The following is a 24,014-nucleotide window of genomic DNA, read 5'->3' on the forward strand; positions in this document are numbered from 1 at the left end:
TGGGGGAATCCCGCTGGCTTGGCATTGGTCGCCTCGCGGGCGCCGAGCGAGCAACAATAATATGGCGACTGAAAGCGAATCCTTCTGTCAAACGGACGACGAATCGTGCGAAAAACTCAGCGATTCCGAGGAGGAGCTTGAAGAATGTATTGTCGCTCCTATAGGTAAGTATATCCTCTATCTTTTTAACGTATTTTTACGCTGTTACGAGAATTTGGGGACTTCTTGGATGAAATCGCCGGTAGTAGGGTTTCATTCACTCTCAGCGCGCCCTTGTTATGTTGTGGACGGCATGGCGCCCAACACGGAACGGCCCGTTTGCTTTGAAAAAAGTCTGAATTCACCGTTTTATTTATCAGACAAACTCGGGGTGGTAGGGAGATGGATGCGCCATCGACTTCTTGGTTCGATTCTCATGGGAACGCCTCCCCTCGTTGCGATACAGGTAGGAATAAAAATATATTTGTTCGTATCTTATCTTTCCCTTTGATTTTGAACGCCCCGTTGTTCACATCGATCACCCCGACCAAGATTTAGTCAACGGTTTTCGGTCGAGTGCACGTCAAATCTAGGCCTCTCTGCTTCTAGTACTTAAATATTAAGTATTATTTTTTTCTTGGTGTCGGCGTATATGAGTGCAGTCGAATAAATCTTTAATGAACGAATAAACCAGAGTGCAACAACAAATTCGAGTGATAGTAGAACTCTTATTCTTATTATTGACAACGATATAAAGAGATTCAGTGATCTAGAATGGCCTTTCTGCCTCATTAATTATCAAGGCATTTAAAATACTTCCCTCCTCTTCGTTTCGCTTTGTTAGGTCAAAAATGTACTTCACCGCTATTTCGCAACTCATGTTTGTACACAACACAAGGTCAAATCTCGGGAGTACTTGGTTTTATCAACCTAAAAATGGTTAATAGCGTTTCACAGGTGCTTGCAGATGTACATAAAAGGCACATTTTATTTTATGTTATCCTTAAGATGTGTTTTTGATGTTACCTTTGATGAAATAAATGCTTTTCGAGTTGTGTACACATGTCATTCCAATAATTTTAATCATAAATTGATTTTTGATTCTGATTATTAAAATATAATAGAAGATACAATATTATGTATTTGATCAAACCAATACCCTAGAGACATAAAGAGCCTTGCTCACAATGGGTAACCCTATAAAAAGAACATGTGATCTTCAGGTCAAAGAGTGTAGAATCAAATTACAGAATAGTTTTTCTCAAGTCAGAACTTGCAAATGAACTATGATTCTTGAATTTTTCTCTATGTAATAGTCACAAGACTATCCCAAAATAAGCTTTGTTCCTAATTTTTTGCATATTTGTCTTGATAACTAAGCTAGGCTGTTAAAAAACGAGCATAAATAGCCTAAAGCAGATAATGTTTCTATGGAAATTAATCTTAGTATAATTTAATATGAATGCTGATGTTTTGCCAGCAAGCCATGCAAGCCCTTGCTTGCAGATCCATAGCAGGAACCCCCTGGTGGGTGTATTGGAGCATCAAATTACAGGTCAATGATAAATTGTTTGGCAGGAAGGAATATAACTCCTTTATGAAAGTGTATAATATAAAGATAGATAGATATAGATATGTAAATCAGCAAGTCTTACTCAAATTTATGATTAAATCCTACTGAATTAAATTTGGTACAGACATTGAAAGTGGTTTCTTATTTTTAATTTATTTTTTGCCACCTCCATGGCATTTTTGATTGCATGTTTCAGGGCATCATACACAACCTTTAAAAAAAAAACACAGCTGGCTTTTAAATTAGGTTTCAAATTACCTTCACATTTTAAAATATATTTATCATATTTTTTTCTGATAGCCAAAAAAATATATTCAGTTCTATTAATTGTTTTGGATGCAAGTAAACTAAAATGTTTTAACCAAACCAAATTAAACTGGAACCTTTTTGAAATAGACAAGAAAAACAGTTTGATGTTAATCATTCTGTTTTATACTATGAATTTATCATTTTAATATCCTTTGTTTGGAAGGAATGTCACATATTGTGAGGAGGTTCGGCAAAAAGAAGTTCATTTGCTATCATTGTTTTTAAGCTTTTAAAATTGACAGCTATGAAAGAAAGCCTTCAAAGTTTTTCGCTTATTTTTCACAAGCAACTGGAAGTACCACGGGCAAACCAGACGAAATGGAAGAACGCTAAATTTCGACTTTGCAGCGAAAAATTGCAGGGAAATTCTGGCCTTTTGGAATATTTTCTGAATAGATGTGTTCAGAAATTAATCTTCTGTGGCGTATTGGATTTTGAAGGGAAAAGCTGTCCGCTTTCTGCCGAAAATTTGCCTCGAAGAGTCGAAGGTGTGTTTGCCAGGGCATGGAGCTTCCTACCCTGTTGTATTTTATTACGAGTGGAGAGGAGGTGAACCGAGATGAGGGAGAAAAAAAAGGCCTAAATTGTTATGAATCACAGCTGAAACAGAACCAGATCTACTGTATCTATGACAACAGCTTCAAGAAATTGGCGCTATTACAGATATATTCGGTGAACAAATTAAAAATAATATTCGATACACAAACATTTCGTCTGGTTTGCCTGTGGATGTACAAATTCTGTAGTTAACTAAATTTTATTACTGCATAATTTTTCTCATACTATAAGAATAACATCTTTCAGATGCTTCTTGTTCCCTCTTGATGATCTGAATATTTACTTGAAAAATATTTTTTTTATTTTTGACTTTTTTTCCTGGAAAATTGTAAAGAATGAATTTTAAGATTATCAAGAACAAAACCTCTTCCCCGTGGAAATCAAGTGAAGAAGCTTTATTATTTCCATACTGAGGGCTCTGATAGTCTCACCAACCTAGAAGGTTTGCTGATGTGGTCCCATTAAAATGTTTCTTTTTTTAGCGGAGACGGTCACCTTTTCGAACCACTATAATGAAGATAAACAGTTTCTTTGGAACAGAAGAGTTCTACACTCCCCTAGTTTGTCTGATGACTTGGTAAGTTACATTATAGTCACAAGAGGCCTTGTCTGCCACACCTTAGGTATTGTATAAATTATTGATACAAATTATCTATAAATGATGGTTTACACAGTTTAACCAATTTTGATAGAAAATATCTCCATAGCTTTCCCAAATCAGCTGATGGAAGGGATTTGCTAGGACAAAAAAAAGTGGCTTACAAATACCCTTAAAATAATTCTATCTACAAATAGCTTTTTATACAATCATTCTTTTTCTGTTGCTTTTTTAAAATATTTGTTAATGTTTGATTTTCAGGGTGATTGATGCAAAACTTGGCAGACTTATTTGCTTCCTTATGGGGATTGGCTTCTATGTCGCTGGATTTGTTAAGGTAGCACAATAGAAAATAAATACAATCTTTTTTTTTTCTCTAATGCAATGATAAGCTGTGGTATAAAAACAAGTTTTACTCGATGTTTTCTCATGTCCTTTTAATTTTTCCATCAGAACTTGCTTTGCCTGCCAAGGCCTTCAAACCCACCAATTGTTCCTCTTGAGCCAAGCTCATTTGAGACGTGGTAAGTCCCAATGGTTAAGTAAAATTCCTTCATTACCTTGTGTGTACTCTAAAGATATTCCAAATAAGGTTGCACTGTTAGTATCCTAACTCTCTTTGCATCATGATTAACACATAAATGACCAATCTTTCTAAACTGGGCAGGTGTTTAGGACAGGCAAACCATAAAATAAATCTAAATTTTTAACACAGCTTTTATTAAATTTGCTTGTCAACTGTTGTGACTAAACAAAGAGCATCACACATCACACAAATAAGCATCACACGTGCACAAGCTTCCCCATTATGCACAATTACTGACAATGTTCTTGAAGATTTTCCCAGGGTTTTGTTTTAAAAGTATATGGCACCTCTGATCACATTGTGTGTATGTTTAGGGGACTTCCAAGTCATCATGCAGTGCTTGGTGTGTTAATCCCATGGTATGTATCATGTATGTGGTGATAATAATGGTATGTTCTGTTGCTGAGAATAATTATCATGATTTTAATTTGATTTTTATATGGCAACTTATTCACTTCTCAGGTATATATGGCTCTATTCACTTCTTCACTTCAACTTTTCCCAGTGGCAGTTCATCACTCTGTTTGCTGTCATAGTTCTATGTAAGTTTATTTTTACAGATTGTGAAACTTATGTCAATGATTGTCAGATAAAAATATCTTACTTTGTTTACAAGAATTCAGAGCTGACTGTGTTACAATTGTTTTGGTGATTTACAGTATGTTAGATTTTTTTGCGCTTTAGAATATGTTTACATAGTTTTAGTGCATTATAAATAAATTACTATTATATTACTAATAAAATATATACCTTTTAATATATTTTAAAACAGGATTTTTTTTTAAATGACTATATTGAAGGTTGATAGGGCTCCTAACCTGGCTTGTACTTGTACTTTGTAGGGTCTGTGTCCGTCATGTTTAGCCGACTCTACTTGGGTGTCCACAGCCCAGCTGACATTGTCGTTGGTGGAATTATTGGCTGCATTATCCTCTCCATTTGGGTTAGGGCAGACAACTTCCTGGACAGATCAATCAGCTTTGGCAATAATGGTGAGAAGAAGAGATAGCAATTCATTCTTGACACATCTAAATACTTTCTACTGAAGCGGTAAATACACAACAATGCAGCATATACAGTAGTTGCCTAAGATTTGACGTACATGTTTTGACTTTTACTGGAGTGCCCGCCAAAGTAGTACATTGCACGGTATGGTGAGCTGGTTCTCAGAGCCCTTGAGCCGAGCCTCTTAATAACCATCAAAATGTTTTATTTTGTTCTCAGTCATACCCCAGGTCATCATATATTCCATAATATTACTTGCTGTTCACCCACGACCTGAGGCAGAGACCAACTCCTTCTTTGAAACAGTAAGTTTTTCTTACAAACATGAATCTTACTGTTGTTGTACTTTTTACTAATTGTGTTTTTTATGTCATAAATCAAGTCACCTATAGCTTTAAAAAAAGATGCACACATTTCTGAAAATGTAATTTTGCAAGATTGTGAAAGATTGTGATTTCGCTGAAAACAAATGCTATTTAAGCTTTGGGAATAATTGATTATCTATTTTCTTTTAACTTTAAATTTCCAAGGTAATTTTAGAGTGAAATGGGATGAAAGAGGTAATTATTTTTATAGTTAACTCTGTAGATAAAACTCCTTTTACTTCTTTTTGTTAGGTATGCATGACTGGTGTGACTGTTGGTTTCGCCATCGGCCGGTCTACCATTGCCAAGCACTCATCTATCTTTAAAGCAGTCATGGAGTCTGCTGATGGTATGTAACTCAGTATGTTCATTTTTTCTCCTCCAAGCAGTGCAGTTATAAGGAGAGGCCAAGATCCATGGTTTTGCAGATATCAAAAGGTTTAACCATTGTCCTATCGTCATCATATTTTAAGGCTGGGCACATTCAATTTTTTTTCTGCACTGCTACACATTTGGTGCTAGCATGATTTTTAAAATTCTCTCAAATTTTGAAAAGCAGAACACCACAGATTGGAACATTTTATCTTTTTTAATAAGAAAACCAAGCTAAATGCCAAATCAATAAAATCACAAAAAAAATTTCAGAGTCATCTACCTGGCCTGCTATTGCCTGGGTCTCCCTGACGCGCCTTGTTATAGGTGAGTTTGACATGTCATTTTGATAAATGTAGAAAAAAGTGTAAGATTATAGTATGTGCATTACATTTAACTTTTTTGTAAATAGAAGAAACTGTTACTCTCTGTTCCCCATCTTTCAGAACCTTGGGGATATTTGGTAAGAGGAGCTATAGTAATACCTTATTTCCACTTTTGTCCCGATATTATACTGTACAATCTGGGTCCCTGAGATGTCTGCTCCCTTTAAGCATGTTCTCTGAGGTAGAATCCTCATACGAAAACAGGAATTAGACTTTCTGGAAGTCAGCATAGCTGCATGGTCTCTAAGGCAAGCAAAAAAAAAAAACTCATGGAGGGAAGAATGTGTTTTGCTTTATCTGTCGACTGACTAAATTTAATTTTAGTCAGCCATACCTTTGTTGTTGTATTTATTCAATTTTGATAAATGTGAAAACATTAAAAGGTAAGCAGCTAAAAATAAAGGTTTTATACTGTATTTACAAAGCCTTTATTGATAATATTAAGCTTCCCCAAAACACCAATAGCAAACGATGCCTGCTCACACTTGTTTGTTTTTGCTAATGTGAGAAAATGGTGGCTGATAAAGACAAAAAAAGAACATCTTTTTAATTAAGGTTAACCTTTTTTGTGTCTTCAGGTTATGCACTTGTGATGATAACCCGTGCCATCTGCAAGGAGGTATTCATGTTTCTAATATCACTTGCCTACCGTGTGGTGGACATTGAGTACTTCAGTGGAAGAAAAATCACCAATTACTACTTCCATACAGCCTACAGCAGTTCATTTAAACTGCCTCCTGTTGAAGACCAGGTATGAACAAAAAATGAGGGTGGGATCGACCCCCATAGGGTGAGTCAGCTCTGAATGTACAATCGGATTGGGCTTATACAGACTGCCTGGGATATCAGGCACACTGTGCTGCTAACACTTTTTTACATGGAGAAGTGAAGTGTTACTATGTTGAAAGAGAGCTAAAGAGTCCTCAGGAATACTGCAAAATGCCCACAGGAATACTGCAAAATGACCGTTGGTGTTCAGGATCGACATATAGAAGCTGAAGATAGAAAAATGCTTTGGATTTGCCACAAATGTCAATGCCTTTTTTGAGCAATCTATGTGTGCCCCATTCCTGACACCATTCATGTTTACTTTCCCCAGATAGGGCGACTGTTTTTTTTAAATTATAACTCTGTCTGAAATAGTTCTAATTCCTCATTTATCTTATTCCAGAAAAGCAAAAGAAAGATTCGCAAAGTCAAGTCCAGATCTGAGAATATCCGGACAAAGTGGAACATTGATTACCCAGTGCGCTTCCTGACGTATGCTTGTATGGGATGGATGTGCATTTGTGGGAATCCTTTGCTTTGCCATAGCTTAGGGCTGACTTTGTAGGTCCTCAAAGGTCAAGTACTAGTACAAGGCTGACATCAGTTGACTGTGTCTGGCCTGATTACTGAGCTTCTTCCTAGTGGCCAATACCAACATAAAAACATCAACAACCAGGGCGCATATGAAGAAGATGTCAACCTAACGACATAAAGAAACAAAACTTTATATTTTTCTTATGTCATGATGCAGATGAAGGTGGCATTTTCATTGACTGTTCATCCCTGAAATAGTAAGTAAGGAAGGTACAGCACTATTGTGTCCCAAGCTTTAGTTGATATAGGTCAATATTACAGTGGTGTTTCTAGGGGTTTCTAAAGGCTTGCTTGACCCTTCATGGCCAGTCTTGCCTTGTATTAAACCTCGAGGGTTTTTTTTGTAACCTGGTTCTGCCACTGTATTGGGACATCTTAACTTGTCCAACTGTAAAAAGCATCAAAATTTTAAAATCAAGATAATAGACAGTTTTTTTTTATTTTGGTAAAAAAGGAGGCTGTAGCCAGGGTAACAGCGAAGCAAGCCACTTGCCTCAGCTAGATTATCTCACTTAGCCCCATAGCCAGTATGTGGCTAGCTGAGGCACATGCCTCAGTCATGATTCAGCTAGAAAAGTCTAGTTGTACTTTTATGCCATATTGCTGTGGTCGTGATAATTTTGTTTTATTCATTTGCCTTGGTCATAAAGTATTTGTGGCTATGACCCTGCAGAGCAAATAAGTTCTCCAAATGAAATATGGCTTGTGGGTAGTGGGAGAGAAGAGTTAAAAGTTTTATTTTGAATAAGGATTAAGCTTGCACATTGTAGACATAGATTATACATGCCATCATTGCATTATATTTCTCAAACCAGTCGTTTTAGATTGGTACATATTTGTGTTCACCCTCTCAAATTATTATGAAATCATATATAATATATTCAAAGTATACACAGTCCCATCGCCAGGTATTTGAGTGGAGGGTGGGAGTTCATTTACTTATTTAGTGGATCATTTTCTCTTAAGAGGTGGAGGTGGTAATCAGTTTTCTTTTATTTGAGCGACCTTCCAGTCAAGTGGGGTGGTTCTTCTGAACCCCTTGAAACCCCCCCCCCCCCCCCCGTCACAGGTCTGATACACAAGTTCAAACACTAAGCTATCAGATCATATTTTGGTTATAACCATACCGCTTTTTTGTAAATGATATTGTTGTTGTTATAGGACTTCCAATTTTATTTAATGGCATGTCCTTACTACATTAAAATAAATAAATAAAAGAAATCAGAGTTTACAGTGTAATGTATGCTACCCTGGCCACCTCGACTCTTGTGTAGCGAGCCATTATAGCCAAATAAGTTGTTTGATGACCACAGATGATTCAAATCCATTCCTAGTCTGGGGATGGTGGGTAGTCAATCTTAATACCTTGAACAATCAATTGCCTTGTTGTGTGAATTCAAATGGTTTATGACACGACCGTAAAAAAATGAAAGCCATCACTTGTTTAGGATGGTTGACTTGACTTGCCATATTCCCAAATGAGACAAGGATTTTGGATTCACAAAGGTCGCACAAAATCTATCTACTTGGCATCAACTGCACTAGCTAACTAGTGTGGTAAGCTAACGCTTTACAGTAGTGCACATAAGAACAAGATTGAATGACATTTGTGTCAATCAAAACAGTCTTGCATGTTAGTTGACCAACTTTCTCAAAACTTGGTGGCCTTGGCAACAGGCATAACTATAAAATTAATCACAATAATGATAATTTTAACAAAAAATCAAGAGTATTTTATTATTGAAGCAAATTTTACATAGCAGAGGGCTATTTAGCAATATTCTATGTAAAGATTGTCTGAGAAATACATACAGTATGGATAATTTGAGCCAATTATTATATCTTTTCATTGTCAAAATTACCAATAATAGTATATCTCAAAAATCAGTGAAATAAAGTGATATAAGAAAATAGGAGAAGTGAGTGATGAGTTAGTCATAATTGTGTTTCACTGGTTTTTGGGAAATAGTCTAGCTGGTCCAAAATTTCCATCAGAAAACAAATTTCTTCAAAACAAATTATTATATGTTACAAATGTATAACTTATTTGTTAATATTTTAATGTAGTTTACTGCATAACATTATAAGTGTAATAAAGATTTTGCAACTGAGTTTGTTGTGGTGGTATTCAATAAAATATGCATATGCATAACATTGGGTGGAAGCGGTAGGGTTAGAAAAAAAAACCAATAAAAACATTGATGTAATTTTATTTATTGATCTAAATTCCAGAGAGATACAATAACCACTGGGCATCATGTGGTGCCATTTTCATTGGGTTTGCGTTCAAGTGGAATGATACACAGTGAGTTCTTGGCATTTTTTATCCTCCACCACCGACCTAGGCGGTGCTCCTGGCCAACACCCGCAAACAACATTGAGCCATCACTAGAGAAGGACAGTGCATTTACAAAACCAGCCTGCAACCAAAGTTTACTCACTGTAAATACACATTGTGGCAACCTAGGGATTTAATTTTTTTTTTTTTAGACCAGGGGGCTCAAATTCTTGATCTTTACTGAAATTTTCATTTAACCTGGAGCCATGCACAAAACATTGGAAAGCCTAAAACAATAACAACAGATTTAAAGCTGACATCTATCCGCTTATGATTGGCTCCAAAGTCATGACAACCCTACATTCGATCATTCAAGTGGCGAGGTGTGGGAGCTAAAATCCACAAATATATCTACCATGTTCTATATTTTGGTCCCCCCCAATCCACAAATATATCTACCATGTTCTACATTTTGGTCCCCCCCAATCCACAAATATATCTACCATGTTCTACATTTTGCCCCCCCCCCCCCCCCAATCCACAACTATATCTACCATGTTCTATATTTTGGTCCCCCCAATCCACAAATATATACCATGTTCTATATTTGCCCCCCCCCCCCCCCCCAAATTTTAACACATCATATAAGCATTATGTACCAGCAATACTGCTAGATGGCAAAGCATTCCTCAGTTGCCCATGCTTCTACTATATTTGGAAAATATATTTCTTTGGGCAAGCCATACATACCACAGGGACGCTGAACAGAGGTTTGATACTACGGTACCCAGGCCCACACTGCCATAACCTGACACAGGAGTCACAAGAACCTGCTGAGGGAAAGTACTCCTTCAAACACACAAAACTTGTACTTTCTAAAACATTAGAGGATGGGTGTCCCTGCTAGATTCAGAGTGTTTGGAATTGGTATCTCTGAATGACTTAGACTGTGTGGCCATTATGGAAGACTACTAAACTACAGATGAGTCACTCTCTAAGCTGTACTGTAGTTACAGTTGATGGCTATTAGAACCAAGAATGACAGATATTTTATATTTCTATTTTTTCATATTTTCCCGCCTGGTCCCCTCCCCAAGCCCCACCCCCCCTTGGAAATATAATGCCCCACATAATACTATTCTGTGCACACAGTACAGTTTAACCCCTACCTGAAGCAACCAAATCGGTGCTCTTGACGGCGGCAAGTGCTGTGATCCAGCTCTCATCAGGTGTAGTGGAGTCACTGGGTTTCCCATCAGCATTATCAACAGTACAGAGTGGTTTCTTTTTGGCAGTATTCCACATGGTTAGAGAACTACAACAGAAACGCTTGATCAGATGCTAAGGTTAAAGGCAAAGGCAGTAGAAAAGTCTCTGTGAAAAACATGAGCCCTTTTCTGAACATGAGTTTGTATGAAAATAAATATAAAAATAAGGCATGGTTCATACCTGTCAACCTCCGAAAATCTCAAGGCTTGAGATTTTTTTGGGGGAGGGGTGGATATAACCTCAACGCTTTGCTGTATAGAAAGCTCTCACAAATAAATCCACTTATAAATCTCACAAGGGTGTTAGATAAATTGCACTACACAAGGGAATTGTTGTTTGAAAAATTTTAATAGAAAAAAGGCAAAATGACGATTTTCTATAGAATAATTTGTCAGAAGCAATAAAAATTACAGGAAATCAAATGTAAAAAGTATTAAATAACTCTAAGTAAGCAAACAAATTGAACTAATATGTTACTCACCCATCATCTGAACCAGAAAGAAAATGGTCTTCATTGATGAGTTCTATGCAATCAATTGACCCCCTAGAATAGGATAACTCAATTTACTACTATTTTACACCTATTGTCACAAGTATGAAGAGTTCTTTTTAGAAAACAATGATGCTTTGCAGGGCAAAAAACTACACATGATGGTTCAACATTTGTAGAAATCGGTGTTTATAAAACATTGCTCAGTTTAACAATAGCTAGTTTTACTATCAAGATGGTTTAACTAGAAAGACTACAGGCAAGCTGTAGAAAAACTAGATGGTCTGCGTAGGTGTGGTGTAGACAAGGTATGAATCAACACAAGGTTGAAAAGTTATATTAAATGCCTCTGTGAAACAGAAGGGTTGCACTGACGTTTCCAGCGTTAGCCCTTCGTCAGAGCAAAAAAAAAAAAAAAAAACTGGTCCAGTTTATTTTGCTCAGACGAAGAGCTAACGCTCAAAACGTCAGCGCAAACCACTCTGTTTTACAGAGGCATTTAATATAACTTCAACCTTCTGTTGATTCATACCTTAACTATCAAGATGACTAACATTGACTATTGAATGGTGATAACAAAGTTTGTGTAGAATATAGCGATGTAAAAATGTGAAACAAAAGCCTTGCTTACCCAGCACCATTGAAAACCAACTGGGATTCCTCCACCACTTTCCAGATTCGAAGTGTTCTGTCCCGACCACCTGCCGTAGCAGCTCTGTCTCTTGACAAGCTGTCAATTCCAGTCACAGCGTCTTGGTGCCCAAACCTGCAATAAGTACCAATAATAATTAAGTTACAGTTTCATGTCATTCTACATTTTACATCACAGACAAGTAATGGTACTTATATTATACCACATAATACCAACACCAACTTCAAAAATGATCAGTGCACAGTGAAAAATGGATATGGTAGCTCTAAGCCTAAAAGATGGTGAAGAAACCATCTTTTTATTATTGCCTAATAAAAACAAGTGTCAAATGGGTTTCATTGACTTTGGAAAGGATTTTAAGAAAAAATCGATGTTGAAATCTTAAGGAAACATTACATTTTTTGCTGGAAGACTTGCTTTTCTTATTTTTTTCTTGTGACTTACAGGGTCTCTACATATGCCATTTCATCCAAGTTCCATATCTTGACAGTCTTATCGTGAGATGCACTGAATAGCTGATGAGAGCCTCTCCTAAACGCCAGGTCCTGAAAACAACAGAAGACGTAAATACAGTATATGTTTACACTCTATATTGTGCAATTAGGAAACAAAAACTAGAATGGTTCTGTAGGAGGGGTAATTCCATATTTTATAAGAGTGGGGCTGGGCTTCAACTAAAATCCCAAAAGAACATCTTAGGGAAAAGAAGATTAAGCAATCCTTCCAGATGTGAATTGTTGATCATGGCTTTTGAATGTATGGATGTGCTTGGAGGTATCAGGATCCCAGTTGTGATGTACCAAAACTAAATATCGCTATAGCCATATCAGAATGTGTGTAATGGGTCTAAGGGAAGTATCAGTACCCAGATATGACTTACCGATATGACGTCTCTGTGGCCTTTAAATGTATGGATGTGCTTCGAGGTATCAGGGTCCCAGATGCGAATTAGCTTATCCTTACCACCACTTGCCTAGAACCAGTAAAAAAACTGTCAAGTAGGGTACTGTAATACTTTCTAGGATATATACCACAGGCAGGCAATGTTTATATAAAATAGAGCAAAGCCTTCCACCTCCACCCACACACCATCCTCTAAAACCAAAACTGAGGTCACTACCCAGTTGGAGAGTAGTTGCCCTACAGTTTCTCCTGTGTTTAAGTATTTATGATGAGACACAAAACCAAGGTCCGTCTCCTGAACACCACCCTCAAAATGTCAGCGTTAGATAACCTGTATGCTATTCAATAGTAGGGAACTGCTACCAGTATCACAGCCATCTCTCTCTCTCCCTCTCTCCCTCTCTCCCTCTCTCTCTCCCTCTCTCCCTCTCTCTCTCTCTCTCCCTCTCTCTCCCTCTCTCTCTGCCTCTCCCTCTCCCTCCCTCCCCCTCCCTCTCTCTATCTCTGTCTCTCTCTAGCTGAACCCTGAGGATGCAGAGTCACCCCATGGATGTGCTCCATTTGGCAAGAGTTATTATATTTTTATTGTTACCAATCCATACCATAGTTTTCACTACTGCCTATAATTGCTTGTGTTTTAGGCTTGGACTCACCAAATATTTACCATCTGTAGTGATAGCCAGTGCTAAGATCTGTTCCTTGTGTCCTTTGCTACCGGCCTCTAGCTTTGGTCCACCAGCTATTCTGAACTCTCTTTTTCCACTGTCAACATTCCCTGAAATAAATATGTTATTATTGTTAAAGAATTTCACAAGAGACCAGCCAAGTGAGATCAAGAAAGTATTTCTATTCAGTAACCACAGGATGACATCCTTTAAAATATTTAATAATTTAATATGATGTTTAACAAATGAGAAGAAAATACATTAGCTATTATTACTCACATTTAATAATTGTGCAATCCTTTGCTGCTGTGAATACAAACTTGTCATCTGGGGATACACAGAGACACGTCACAGGCTGTTGATGGCCTCGAAGAATGCGTATAGTGTGTGTTGATGACAATGAAAGCTGGATTTTAAATAGATAAACACTAAATTTAATATTATGAATCATTGTTTCTTACTAAAAAAAATTTCCACAAGTTTTTTTGTGAAAAAAAAACTTCAATATCAACAATACCTGATCTGCTATTTTTCTTTGCACACGACCACTCTGTTCCAACTAAAATAAAAAAAAATGCTACTGATTATTGAAGAAACACCAATCTAAATATCATAATTTGCTTTAAGTGAACACCTTGTTGATATGTTTTATTTATTTTTCACAACTGTAGTGTCAATTCTAGCTGGAATACACTGAATCAACAATATATTAAGATATGTTGTAAATTACTCTGAACTGCTAGTCAACCAAAAAAAGGCTGGAAAATGGTTTAAAGAAAATAATTTGAGGTAAAAGTGAAGGACCACAAAAGAAACATAATTTCATTTGAAAGGCAGCCAAGTAACAAGAGCAATGAGATATCAGATATATTCTAAAGTATTAAAAATACCCAGCTATTAACTAAACATACCACATCTTGCTGAAGTCTGTGAGCAATGGCATCATGATCAATCTCTTCCAAATCTCGTTTGTTTTTTTCTAATTGAAAATACGTGTTCATCAACAAGTATTATTCTAGGTAGAAGTTGCCTCGCTCTTTAAATCAGAGGCCCAAGGCTGGGACAAGATCAGGATATTTTTAAGGTTCGTTAGAGTGGTTTTCAAAATCCAGTGCAACAAAATGTAGTTGTTAAAATGTAATAGTCAAAGCCAGAACAAAAGAGAACAAATACATCACAGTGTACTAAATAAACTAAATAGTATTTCACAGGTTTTTAAAAACCACTCTATCATAAAATGCAAACACTGTTTTTGTATAAGAGTTATTAAAAAGAAGTTATGAAATCTCTAAGCACTCCATATGCTATTGTAATACAGACTGCTCCATACAGAGCAGACTCATGAGTGGGAGTTATCAGTGAGTAAGCATTGTTACTGAAGATAGCACCATGAGGCAGCAAACCTATTGATAGGCTTATGAGATTAAATAAATAATGGGACCTCTCGTTGGATGCTTTCGTACAAAAAAGGGGGTTAACAGTCCCCAACCTACAGAGCTAGGATTTTACACCTGACCTCAGCTGGACAGTCCTGGGTCTCAAAAAATAACACTGACAAATACACAACATTTATATTTTACATAGAGTATGTACGTCCAGGGTACGGCTGAGCTATAATGGGTCTCCAAAAATATCACTGACAAATACACAGCATTTATATTTTACATCGAGTTTGTACGACCAGGGTACGACTGAGCTATAATGGGTCTCCGAAAATAACACTGACAAATACACAACATTTATATTTTACATAGAGTCTGTATGACCAGGGTACAACTGAGCTATAATGGCCGAAAATAACACTGAAAAATACACAACATTTATGTTTTACATAGAGTATAAACGTCCAGGGTACGACTGAGCTATAGTCTCCAAAAATAACACTGACAAATACACAAAATTTGTATTTTACATAGAGTATATACGTCCAGGGTACGACTGAGCTATAATGGGTCTCCAAAAATAACACTGACAAATACACAGCATTTATATTTTACATCGAGTTTGTACGAACAGGGTACGGCTGAGCTATAATGAGTCTCCAAAAATAACACCTACGATTACCCTAAATTTACATTTTACATACAGTATAGTGTGGTCATTATAACTGCCTCCTCCTTGACTGTATTAGTTTCCTTTTTTCTGAATTTTCTCACCTTCTGCCTCTAGTTGTGCTAAATATTCCTTGGTCAATCTCAGCTTCTTTTCTTGAGCTGTTTCACTGACATCACTTTCAGACCCAGAAGCATTGCCAGACTCATAATCACTGAAATAAATATATAATTTAATGCAGCAATAGATGGCACTTATACTCTAGATACAAGTCAATAATCCCATAATCCTGAAGGAAGGATATACCGTATGTAGCCAACGTGACTTTTCAACAGAGTACCCGGTAACGCCACCAGTGTTAAAATACTCACCTGTGAATATCAGAGTCACTGTCGAGTTCTTCGTCGTATTTCTTTGCTGGTGTTTCCTTGGCTTTTTTGGTTTTAAACTTTGTATCCTAAAATGAAAATATGAGTAATTCTGTAGTACAAATAAATCAAGCTAAAACGAGTGCAAATAAACAGCATCAACAGAAGAGTCGGCCACGTGAGCCACGGCAGCCTACAATCTGTAATAAGGTAAATATCGTCCCAAACTTCTTGAACAACTTATACACTTCGTACACTGAAAGGCGTAAATTTTACTCTTATAGGCTTCAGTTACCTTTTGAGCTTTCTGTGGCCGTTTTCTTGTGCTAGTTTTTTTGCCCTCGTTGAGAAAGAAGCCCGACATCTTGGATTTGATATGGACGTGGGGAACTGGATCCTAGATCTCCTCACATGTCACAGGAAACCCAAACAGGTATTCTGATCAATTGATATGGACGTGGGGAACTGGATCCTAGATCTCCTCACATGTCACAGGAAACCCAAACAGGTATTCTGATCAATTTCCGAGCCTCCTAAAAGTCTGGAATTTCAATTTTTTCTGGGGAGAACCCCACACCCCCTACAAAATAAAGAAATGAATGTGATGCGCCTGCAAACTTGTTCATGGCTTGCGTTTAGCTGGCATTGAAAACCATTATCCCCTAAAATTTGGCTTCTGCATTTTTTATCTTAGTTTGCAGTCTTAGTTTTATTAACTTCAATCACTGTATTTGCGAATTTCAAATTCATGTCAAAGTCCCCCCATACTAGCTTTTCATATTGGTGGTATGAAATGATATGTAAATAAGATTTCAGTTGGGAAGGAGTTTATGGTGCTATTTCCGATTTAGGTTTTATCAATAATGGGCATTTTATATATTTGGAAATGGAGCATGCCCCCAAAGCCCCTATACTATACAAAAGTATTTACACCTCTGTAAATTGGGCTCAAAACAACACTTCCAGCCATGGCTGCCTGTTTGTACTGCACAGATTGCTCGTTATTTCAATTGTGGATTTACTTAATTTGTGTGCAATTTCTTATTACAATTGTGGGTGTTTATTACAATTGTGGGCTCTGCACTCATACAGTTATTTGGAAGAACGTACCGCCTGTAAAGTATCTAACAACTATAGAGTATAATTTTCTCTAAACTAACCAATATCGCTTTTTTAGCCTTTTTTTCTTTTGTTCTGGGGAAGGGCCTTAATTTTCTCTATATATTTAGTTTGTGTTGCTGTCTCCCTTTTGCCCTTTTAAAGAGATATTAGAAGAGCTATGTTTCTGCGCGCTGTTAGAACTTTGCTGATTTGTGTCACTGTGTTCCACTGCTTATATAAAATCTCGTACCTCAATCTCTAATAAACTTTTCTGCAATGAATCAAAGGGTCCGGAAGTGGCGAAGACTCTTGCTAGTCGCGTGAATGAGTCGTTCACGTCTAAGCCGCTCGAAGGCAAATTGAAGCCTTTAATGGACAATTATAAATCTCCTGTCAACTGCGAGATGTTGGGTGTTCCTAGAGTTAACTCTATCCTTTGGAACGAACTGCCAAAGCGAGCGCATCAGATCAACTTAGGGCTACAAGAGGCCCAAAAGGCAATCATAAAGACAGCACAAGTACTGGTTTCAGTTACTGATGATATGATCAATGCGAAGAAAAACAAAGAGTCTCTGAAGCCCGGATCTTTTATTGGCCCTGTCAGATGCTATCACATTTGTGGGTCATGCGAGTTATCTCACTTCTCTTAAAAGGAGAGACCTGCTAAAGCCTGAGCTTAGCAAGGATTTTCAATCGCTATGTTTGGCTTCAACGCCAGTAATTACTCAGTTGTTTGGCGACGACTTATCAAAGTTTGTCTATGAGATTTCAAAGGCGAACAAAGTTGCTACAAAAATATCGGCAAGCTCGTCTGTTTCTCAGCGCCGCCGATCGAGTGGTGGGTATGGTAACAACAACAACAGGCAGAGAAATTTCAAGCTGAATATTATCATGGAGGTATTCTTTCAAACGGATCTGTGTCATTAAAACATGCATCAAAAACACTGTCCACAGTTTCCTCTGCCCTCTGTCTACTGACATTACGGACAGCTAGGATAGAATTTACGGCTCGTGTCTTCACACATTTCTGAAAGAAAAAAGTAAAAAAAACAGTTTGTTAATAGTAAATATAGATATTACTGGAAAAGGGACAAAGGCAAGGAAAGGTGATTATTTATATTTCTTGTTGCATTGATAAAGAAACAAGATGTACTGAGCATTTTGATTCATACCTGTTGGTGTGCTTTCCATCCAAACTGAAATCTCCCAATATTTTCTTTCCAAAAGAAGCAGTCCCCACTTAGATTGGCAGCTCGAATCTAGGTCAAACAAGCATAAAATTTGATGATCCTACAATAAAAAATGGTCCATCTTTTGGCAGTGGAGATCATAGCTAGCAAACTTTGACTTTTTCAGAGGGTTTGAAGGAATCAGATCTTAAACATTATTTTCATTTGCAAAGGTGGTGGGGACAGACACAAAATCAAACTTCATTGGAGCCATTGAAACAACAAAACAAATAACGATAACTACTTCAGAAAGGTCTTGATCAAAAGAAGCAGATAAGAACATTTTGCTTGTTTCCAGATTTTACCTCAGTGCATGCAAGGTGTTTGAGGTTATCAGGATCATATTTCACTCTACAGTAGTCATATGCATGGATCAGCTCATGTGTTAACACATCATCCATTGCTTTTTGGTTGTAAATGGTATTTTCACACAGAAACATCTATAAAAGCAAAATCATACTCTTGTTCTTAATCAGGAGTGTAACCAGGATTTGCTAAGGGTTTTATGGGGGGGGGATGCAGAGTCAAAGTTATCATGCGGGAAAAACCATAGTATTTGACAATCCTTAAATAAAAAATTAATTACCCACTTTTTGGCAGCCAGGAGAGAGGGTAGTATGGAAGAAAGGAGAGGATTTGCTTAGGGTGTGTGTGTGTGGTGGGGGGAGGTGGTGTAGTCATTGTTATCATATTGGATAAAAATAACTATAGTTTTTTTTCTGAATTTAGAAAAAAACAGACCAGTGCCTTGTGGTCCCAACTCTAATCTCATTTCATCATGCTGGAGCAAGTTTGATATATATATATATATTAAAAAAATATATTTATAAAAAAAATACAGCTATACCCTGCTCACCCCTGAGAAATGCATGTCCATTACACATTTTTCAATATATTTGATATGGAAACAAGTGTGTAGCCTCATAATACCTCTTTTTTATCTGGATCAAACCCTCCAAGCAACTTCCCATTACACGGCTCACAAACTGTGTGTTTTGCATCATCTATATTGCTGGGTTAAGACATACAAAAAATCAAGCATCGATTTGTATTTTTGGAAGTTCTCAATTATATACCATAAATGATCTCTTACCATCCTAACTTGCTCATTGCATTTAACATGAATCTTACATATGATGCTGCAGAACAAACAAACCAAACCACAGTCAAAACGATGAAATGAGATGATTGATTTCAGAGGGATACTTAAAACTTATTACCGAAGAAAACATATTCAAAGAAACTATAAGGAATCTCACATTGTTCCTTAGCTTTCTCTACCCTTTCGAGACATATTCGATGTTGCTTTTGATCGGTATTAAGCCTATGTTCTGCCCTATCGTATGACTTCCCTTGATCCGATGAAACTTCCCCTACGTCGGCCATCTTGGATTTTTTTTTCGGCGGAAGACTGGTAAAGAAAACAGCAAAAACTACAGTAAAAAGTAATTTTTGGTAACTATTCCTCCTTAGAATTTTTCAAAGCATCCGGAAATTCATATTTGAAACAATTTCCTTCCAAATGCTATGACATGACCTGGTGATTGGCTTGTTTGGTGTATCGTTTTTATTTGATCCATAGATATCTGCTTGGGTTTCCTGTGGTTAATCGCGGGCGCGTTTCTGTAAATTGATTTGTTTCGGTTCGGTCATCTCCCCTTTAAAAAAGCAGATAACAGGTGAAGTTTCGATTAACAAACACCACACCCTCAAAATACACATGAAAGAAGCCTGGAATGGATCGACTAAAGAATTCTTTGATGATCTTCACCGCAATTGCAATGACTGCGTTCCTTTTGAAGCGACTTTTAGGCGCTTTCGCCATCACCGTCCCTCTGATGTTTATGTTCTTCGATGTAGGATACAGTCTGCGTGTGGTATGGTTATGGGTGAAAATGAGGATGATGAATTATCGCGTCGATCTCATGGATAAAAGTGTCATGACGTTTCACGTATTGCCTTCTGATCTTGACGTGTTTCTACACATGAATAACTCAAGGTATGGAATCAGTCAGTCGAATAAGTACTTACATAACATAGTGAAACAAAGCTTGAAAATCTTCCTTGGCAGGAGTTGTATGACAGAGTCATTACCCTTATTAAGAATTAATTACCTATTTCCCAATGGGGGAGAGAAAAAAGTATTAGTCAAAATTCAAATTCTTCATTGAGAACATCCCAAACTTTCCCCCTTTATGGTAAAAATTTAGTACATCATTAAGGTTTTTTTTTTGTTTTATAACAATTCAGACTATGGATTTTTTTCTTTTACAGGTATTTACGTGCCTTGGACTTTGCAAGATATGAGCACTTCCTTGGATCAGGAATGAGCTCAGTGTTGAGGAAACATAAGTGCCGCTTCATTTTAGCAGCCACTACAATCAGATATCGCCGCTCTTTGGAACTCTTTCAGAAAATTAAGTTGACCACTAAAATTGTCTACTGGGATGATAGAGCATTTTATTTTGAACATCACTTTATTGATGAAGAGGGATTTGTATCTGCTGTTGCATTCTCTAAAGTAGCTGTAACACAAACTAGAAGACAGAAAGATGACCGAATTCCAATGAAAGTTTTATTTGAAGAGGCATCAGGAAGTGTAATTGATGTGCTCATCCCTCCCAGAGATCTTGAACATTGGTTAGAGTACAATACTCTTTCAAGTGAGGCTTTGAGCATGCATAAAAAGGAGAACTAATTAGATGTACGATCAGAGCCATAGCAGGGGGTGGGGCACTGGGGGAATGTGCCCCCCAAATATTTTCAAAAGTTATAAGGAAATGACCAGTAGGGGCGTGATTGTGCCCCCCCCCCTTAATATTACCTTAATGTTTCTGTATTGTGCCCTCCCAATCATAGGTGGCCTGCTAAGGCTCTGATTATTATTGTGGTAAAAGCTCTAACAGCCCGCCATCTCTTAAAATCTCCTCTCTCCGAATGGTCGGTCTCTTATAGCTCTAAGAATATCCAAACTAGCCAAAATTCAATATGTTTAAAAATATTTAATTATTCATTGTTTCAACACAATCTTTAGTTCTGTTGTTTTTATATAGAGACTTGATAAATCCCGTGGACTTTGACAACTGGCCACCCCACCCCACCCCCCTAAAAAAGATAGAGGGAACAAGGATGAGCTGGAATTGTGTTCTATTGAAAAGAAAAAAAAAACATTAAAAACACCTGACACCCCTAAGTAAAACAGTAACGCGAATGGCTTCCGTCTATTTGTTGCTCCATGATATCCTGTCCCTACCCTGGACAGGTTTGCGCCGGTACTCGTGGTTCTATCATGTCAATATCACGTGATCATTTGCATGAACACTGAAACAAAATGGCGGAACAAGGTTGAGTTGTGCAAGGCTCTTGAATTCAAGCATTTAGAAATAGTTGAAACGGTTACAATTATTGCGTAGGTCACCACAGGAAAGGCACAATGTCTGGAAAGTCGACTTTGCTTAAGGTTGTTCTTCTAGGTGACGGTGGCGTTGGGAAATCATCTTTGATGAACCGTTTCGTCTGCGGAAAGTTTGACACCCAGTCGTTCCACACAATTGGCGTCGAATTCCTTAACAAAGACGTGAAACTCGACGGAGAATCCTACACCCTTCAGATATGGGATACAGCCGGCCAGGAGAGATTTAAGAGTCTTCGTACTCCGTTTTACCGTGGGTCGGACTTGTGTCTCCTGGTGTACGCGGTAGACGACGCAAAGAGTTTCACAAATTTGTCTATGTGGAAAAAAGAATTTTTGTATTACGCTGACGTCCGAGATCAAGATAACTTCCCTTTTATATTGCTTGGGAACAAAGTGGATGTTGAAGGAAGAGCCGTTAGCCAAGAGGAAGCCGATTCATGGTGCAGACAAAATGGCGGTGTGCCCTACTTTGAGACCAGTGCAAAAGATTCCACAAATGTGAACGACGCTTTTATTGCAGCGGTGAAGAGACTGAACTCACTTGAACAGAACAAAGCTAACCGTTCGGGATTCACCGCAACTGGTGGAGTCAATCTGGCTAATGTGAAAAAAGACAAAGGATCGGGTTGTTGTGAATAATATACTCGGCCAAATTGATTTTAATGCAATGCGTATAATGTAATTATATTTACTGAGGCAATTTTGCTTAAATGCACAAGAGATAATCTTTACCAGGAACAAATAATATTAAGAAAGAAAAATTGTTGGAATAGTGTGTCAGTGCAATAAGTATAAAGTTATGCTTGTATAGGGTGCTAAGATCAGGAGTTATTCAAGAAAATTCAGCAGCCTACACTTGCATGTGTTAATCAAAACATTTCAGTGAGGTCATTATTAGTGCGGCTAGTGCGCCAGTGCTGAAAAACGCAAGACTAGTTCCAGTACCACACGGTTAAACCAGCCTTGTTGTTTTGAAATGACGGCGTTCTACCTGCGAACTGTCACATTTTGGCGAATGCTAAGAAAACTAGACCAAACTTAAGGCTATAATTTTCTTTATGACTCCCTCATTATCAAACAAATCTGTCATCTTTCGTACAGTATTATTTTAATGCTGTACAGTTAGTCAAAACAGCGACTAAAGTCAGCCTTATCAACCTTTACTTGATCGAATCAACACTACCATTGTTTTTGTGTTTTTGCCAGAACATGTGCATTCGCATACGTAATTCAGCACTGTCAGCTAGTGCAGACCCAAAGACGGGGGGCTCAAATGGGAAGGTCCGACCAAATGAAGACAAATTGCGTACTGCTGCTAGGGCAAGGTACTAGAGAAAATGGTCTGCTAGATGTCTACATGAATTCCCCCTATGCACTACCCTGTCTATAGGCCTGTAATAATATTAAGTATGGATATAGAAATTGACCCAGGTAGGCTTATCAAACAATCTCTGCTACATTCATGAAGAAAAACATTATTACTCTAAACATGTTTCAAGTAATGAAGGCTGTTTACATGTTTTGTAGAAATGAAAAGTCAATGTAATAGACAAACTAAGAATATATTCATCGAACTCTATATGCCTTAGAAGGTTATTTGGTTAATAAATTACAGTACCCCCCAAAAAATTAATGTATCTATCATTCAAGCCAAGATTTCAATGTACCAGAATTCCTGAATTCTCAATCATTGTGTTTTCTAGAATAGTATTTTACAACAATTGTTTTGAAACAATCTCTTAATTACTTTCTTAACATATCTTGGTGTGTAAATACTGTTAGTAATTGCACTTTCCTGACCCTTAATCATTTGATCAATATGTCATTGTATGGATTTAGTTGTTTTGGCCAATCACATTGTCCCTAAAGTGAGTTTAAGCAATTTGTTAACATCCCACTCTTCCACCACTATGACCTTCAAAGTTTTGGCAATATGGAAAATAATACCTTCTTCTCTAGTGAGTGACCTTGAGACAAGGCTTGTATTGGTTAAATACATAAGCTTTTTGCACTCATGAAGGTGACAGTACCCTGTGTACCCGAGGCTCCAAGCTTCACTTCAAACGGTGACATTCGCAGCTCTTTGAAGCTGGGAGCCTCTGGTGCCCAGGGTAGGGTTAGAGACATGTACTGCCAGGGCCATGCGCCCCACCTCATTCTAGTTTCAAGTCTGCCAAGCAGCGTATTTCAACTGTTATTCAGGCGCGAAGCAAGGTTTTTTTTTCCCAAGTACGTGCTTTTTAGATCCCCCACCCTTGAAAAATTATAAATGTTTCAGATTGCTTCACAGCACTCAATAACCACTGCCTTCTGGACATGCCTCCTAATTGGCTTTACACCAATTGCCAAAAAAACAAAAGGAATAGGTATTCCAAGCTTTCTTTGTGGAACACCTCCATTTATTTGAGATCACAGGTGAACCAAAACTCCCATAGCTGACGCTATCCTAGGTCTGGAATATAACGCAAGCCTAGGTCTGGAATAAAGTATCCCGATTTT

The 24,014-nt window shown here is 37.5% G+C and overlaps 5 protein-coding genes across 6 annotated transcripts; 3 read left to right on the forward strand and 2 right to left on the reverse strand.

Annotated features, from left to right (window-relative positions):
* The first annotated feature begins 6 nt into the window (after positions 1-6).
* LOC5506066 (lipid phosphate phosphatase delta) lies at positions 7-9,204 on the forward strand. Its single transcript, XM_032374436.2, has 13 exons — positions 7-164; positions 360-445; positions 2,902-2,996; positions 3,279-3,354; positions 3,471-3,541; positions 3,918-3,962; positions 4,066-4,145; positions 4,446-4,595; positions 4,828-4,913; positions 5,226-5,322; positions 5,619-5,672; positions 6,310-6,482; positions 6,903-9,204. Exons 1-13 carry the CDS (start codon positions 62-64, stop codon positions 7,062-7,064), a joined length of 1,278 nt encoding a protein of 425 aa, XP_032230327.1. The 5' UTR covers positions 7-61; the 3' UTR covers positions 7,065-9,204.
* An 87-nt stretch (positions 9,205-9,291) lies between these two features.
* On the reverse strand, positions 9,292-16,194 carry LOC5506058 (U3 small nucleolar RNA-interacting protein 2). Of its 2 annotated transcripts, none has more exons than XM_032374412.2 (14): positions 16,066-16,194; positions 15,774-15,859; positions 15,507-15,616; positions 14,262-14,329; positions 13,868-13,909; positions 13,630-13,756; positions 13,339-13,460; positions 12,663-12,755; positions 12,227-12,327; positions 11,762-11,896; positions 11,122-11,184; positions 10,541-10,686; positions 10,122-10,201; positions 9,292-9,513 (listed from the first exon to the last, which is right to left on the reverse strand). In XM_032374412.2, exons 1-14 carry the CDS (start codon positions 16,132-16,134, stop codon positions 9,349-9,351), a joined length of 1,407 nt encoding a protein of 468 aa, XP_032230303.2. In that variant the 5' UTR covers positions 16,135-16,194; the 3' UTR covers positions 9,292-9,348. The 2 variants fall into 2 exon arrangements, with proteins under 2 accessions (XP_032230303.2, XP_001626776.2); XM_001626726.3 differs by having other exon boundaries at positions 10,122-10,204.
* Positions 16,195-16,774: 580 nt separating this feature from the next.
* Positions 16,775-19,672, reverse strand: LOC5506057 (mitochondrial inner membrane protease ATP23 homolog). The gene is made up of 6 exons (XM_032374413.2): positions 19,360-19,672; positions 19,194-19,239; positions 19,031-19,112; positions 18,406-18,540; positions 18,044-18,130; positions 16,775-17,898 (listed from the first exon to the last, which is right to left on the reverse strand). Exons 1-6 carry the CDS (start codon positions 19,484-19,486, stop codon positions 17,761-17,763), a joined length of 615 nt encoding a protein of 204 aa, XP_032230304.2. The 5' UTR covers positions 19,487-19,672; the 3' UTR covers positions 16,775-17,760.
* Positions 19,673-19,697: 25 nt separating this feature from the next.
* LOC5506056 (protein THEM6) lies at positions 19,698-21,305 on the forward strand. Its single transcript, XM_001626746.3, has 2 exons — positions 19,698-20,099; positions 20,375-21,305. Exons 1-2 carry the CDS (start codon positions 19,837-19,839, stop codon positions 20,796-20,798), a joined length of 687 nt encoding a protein of 228 aa, XP_001626796.3. The 5' UTR covers positions 19,698-19,836; the 3' UTR covers positions 20,799-21,305.
* On the forward strand, positions 21,288-23,137 carry LOC5506048 (ras-related protein Rab-9A). Its single transcript, XM_001626745.3, has one exon. The coding sequence runs from the start codon at positions 21,534-21,536 to the stop codon at positions 22,152-22,154; it is 621 nt and encodes a 206-aa protein (XP_001626795.2). The 5' UTR covers positions 21,288-21,533; the 3' UTR covers positions 22,155-23,137.
* Positions 23,138-24,014: the final 877 nt, after the last annotated feature.

This window comes from Nematostella vectensis, chromosome 10, assembly GCF_932526225.1.
Source record: "Nematostella vectensis chromosome 10, jaNemVect1.1, whole genome shotgun sequence".
Taxonomy (NCBI): domain Eukaryota; kingdom Metazoa; phylum Cnidaria; class Anthozoa; order Actiniaria; family Edwardsiidae; genus Nematostella; species Nematostella vectensis.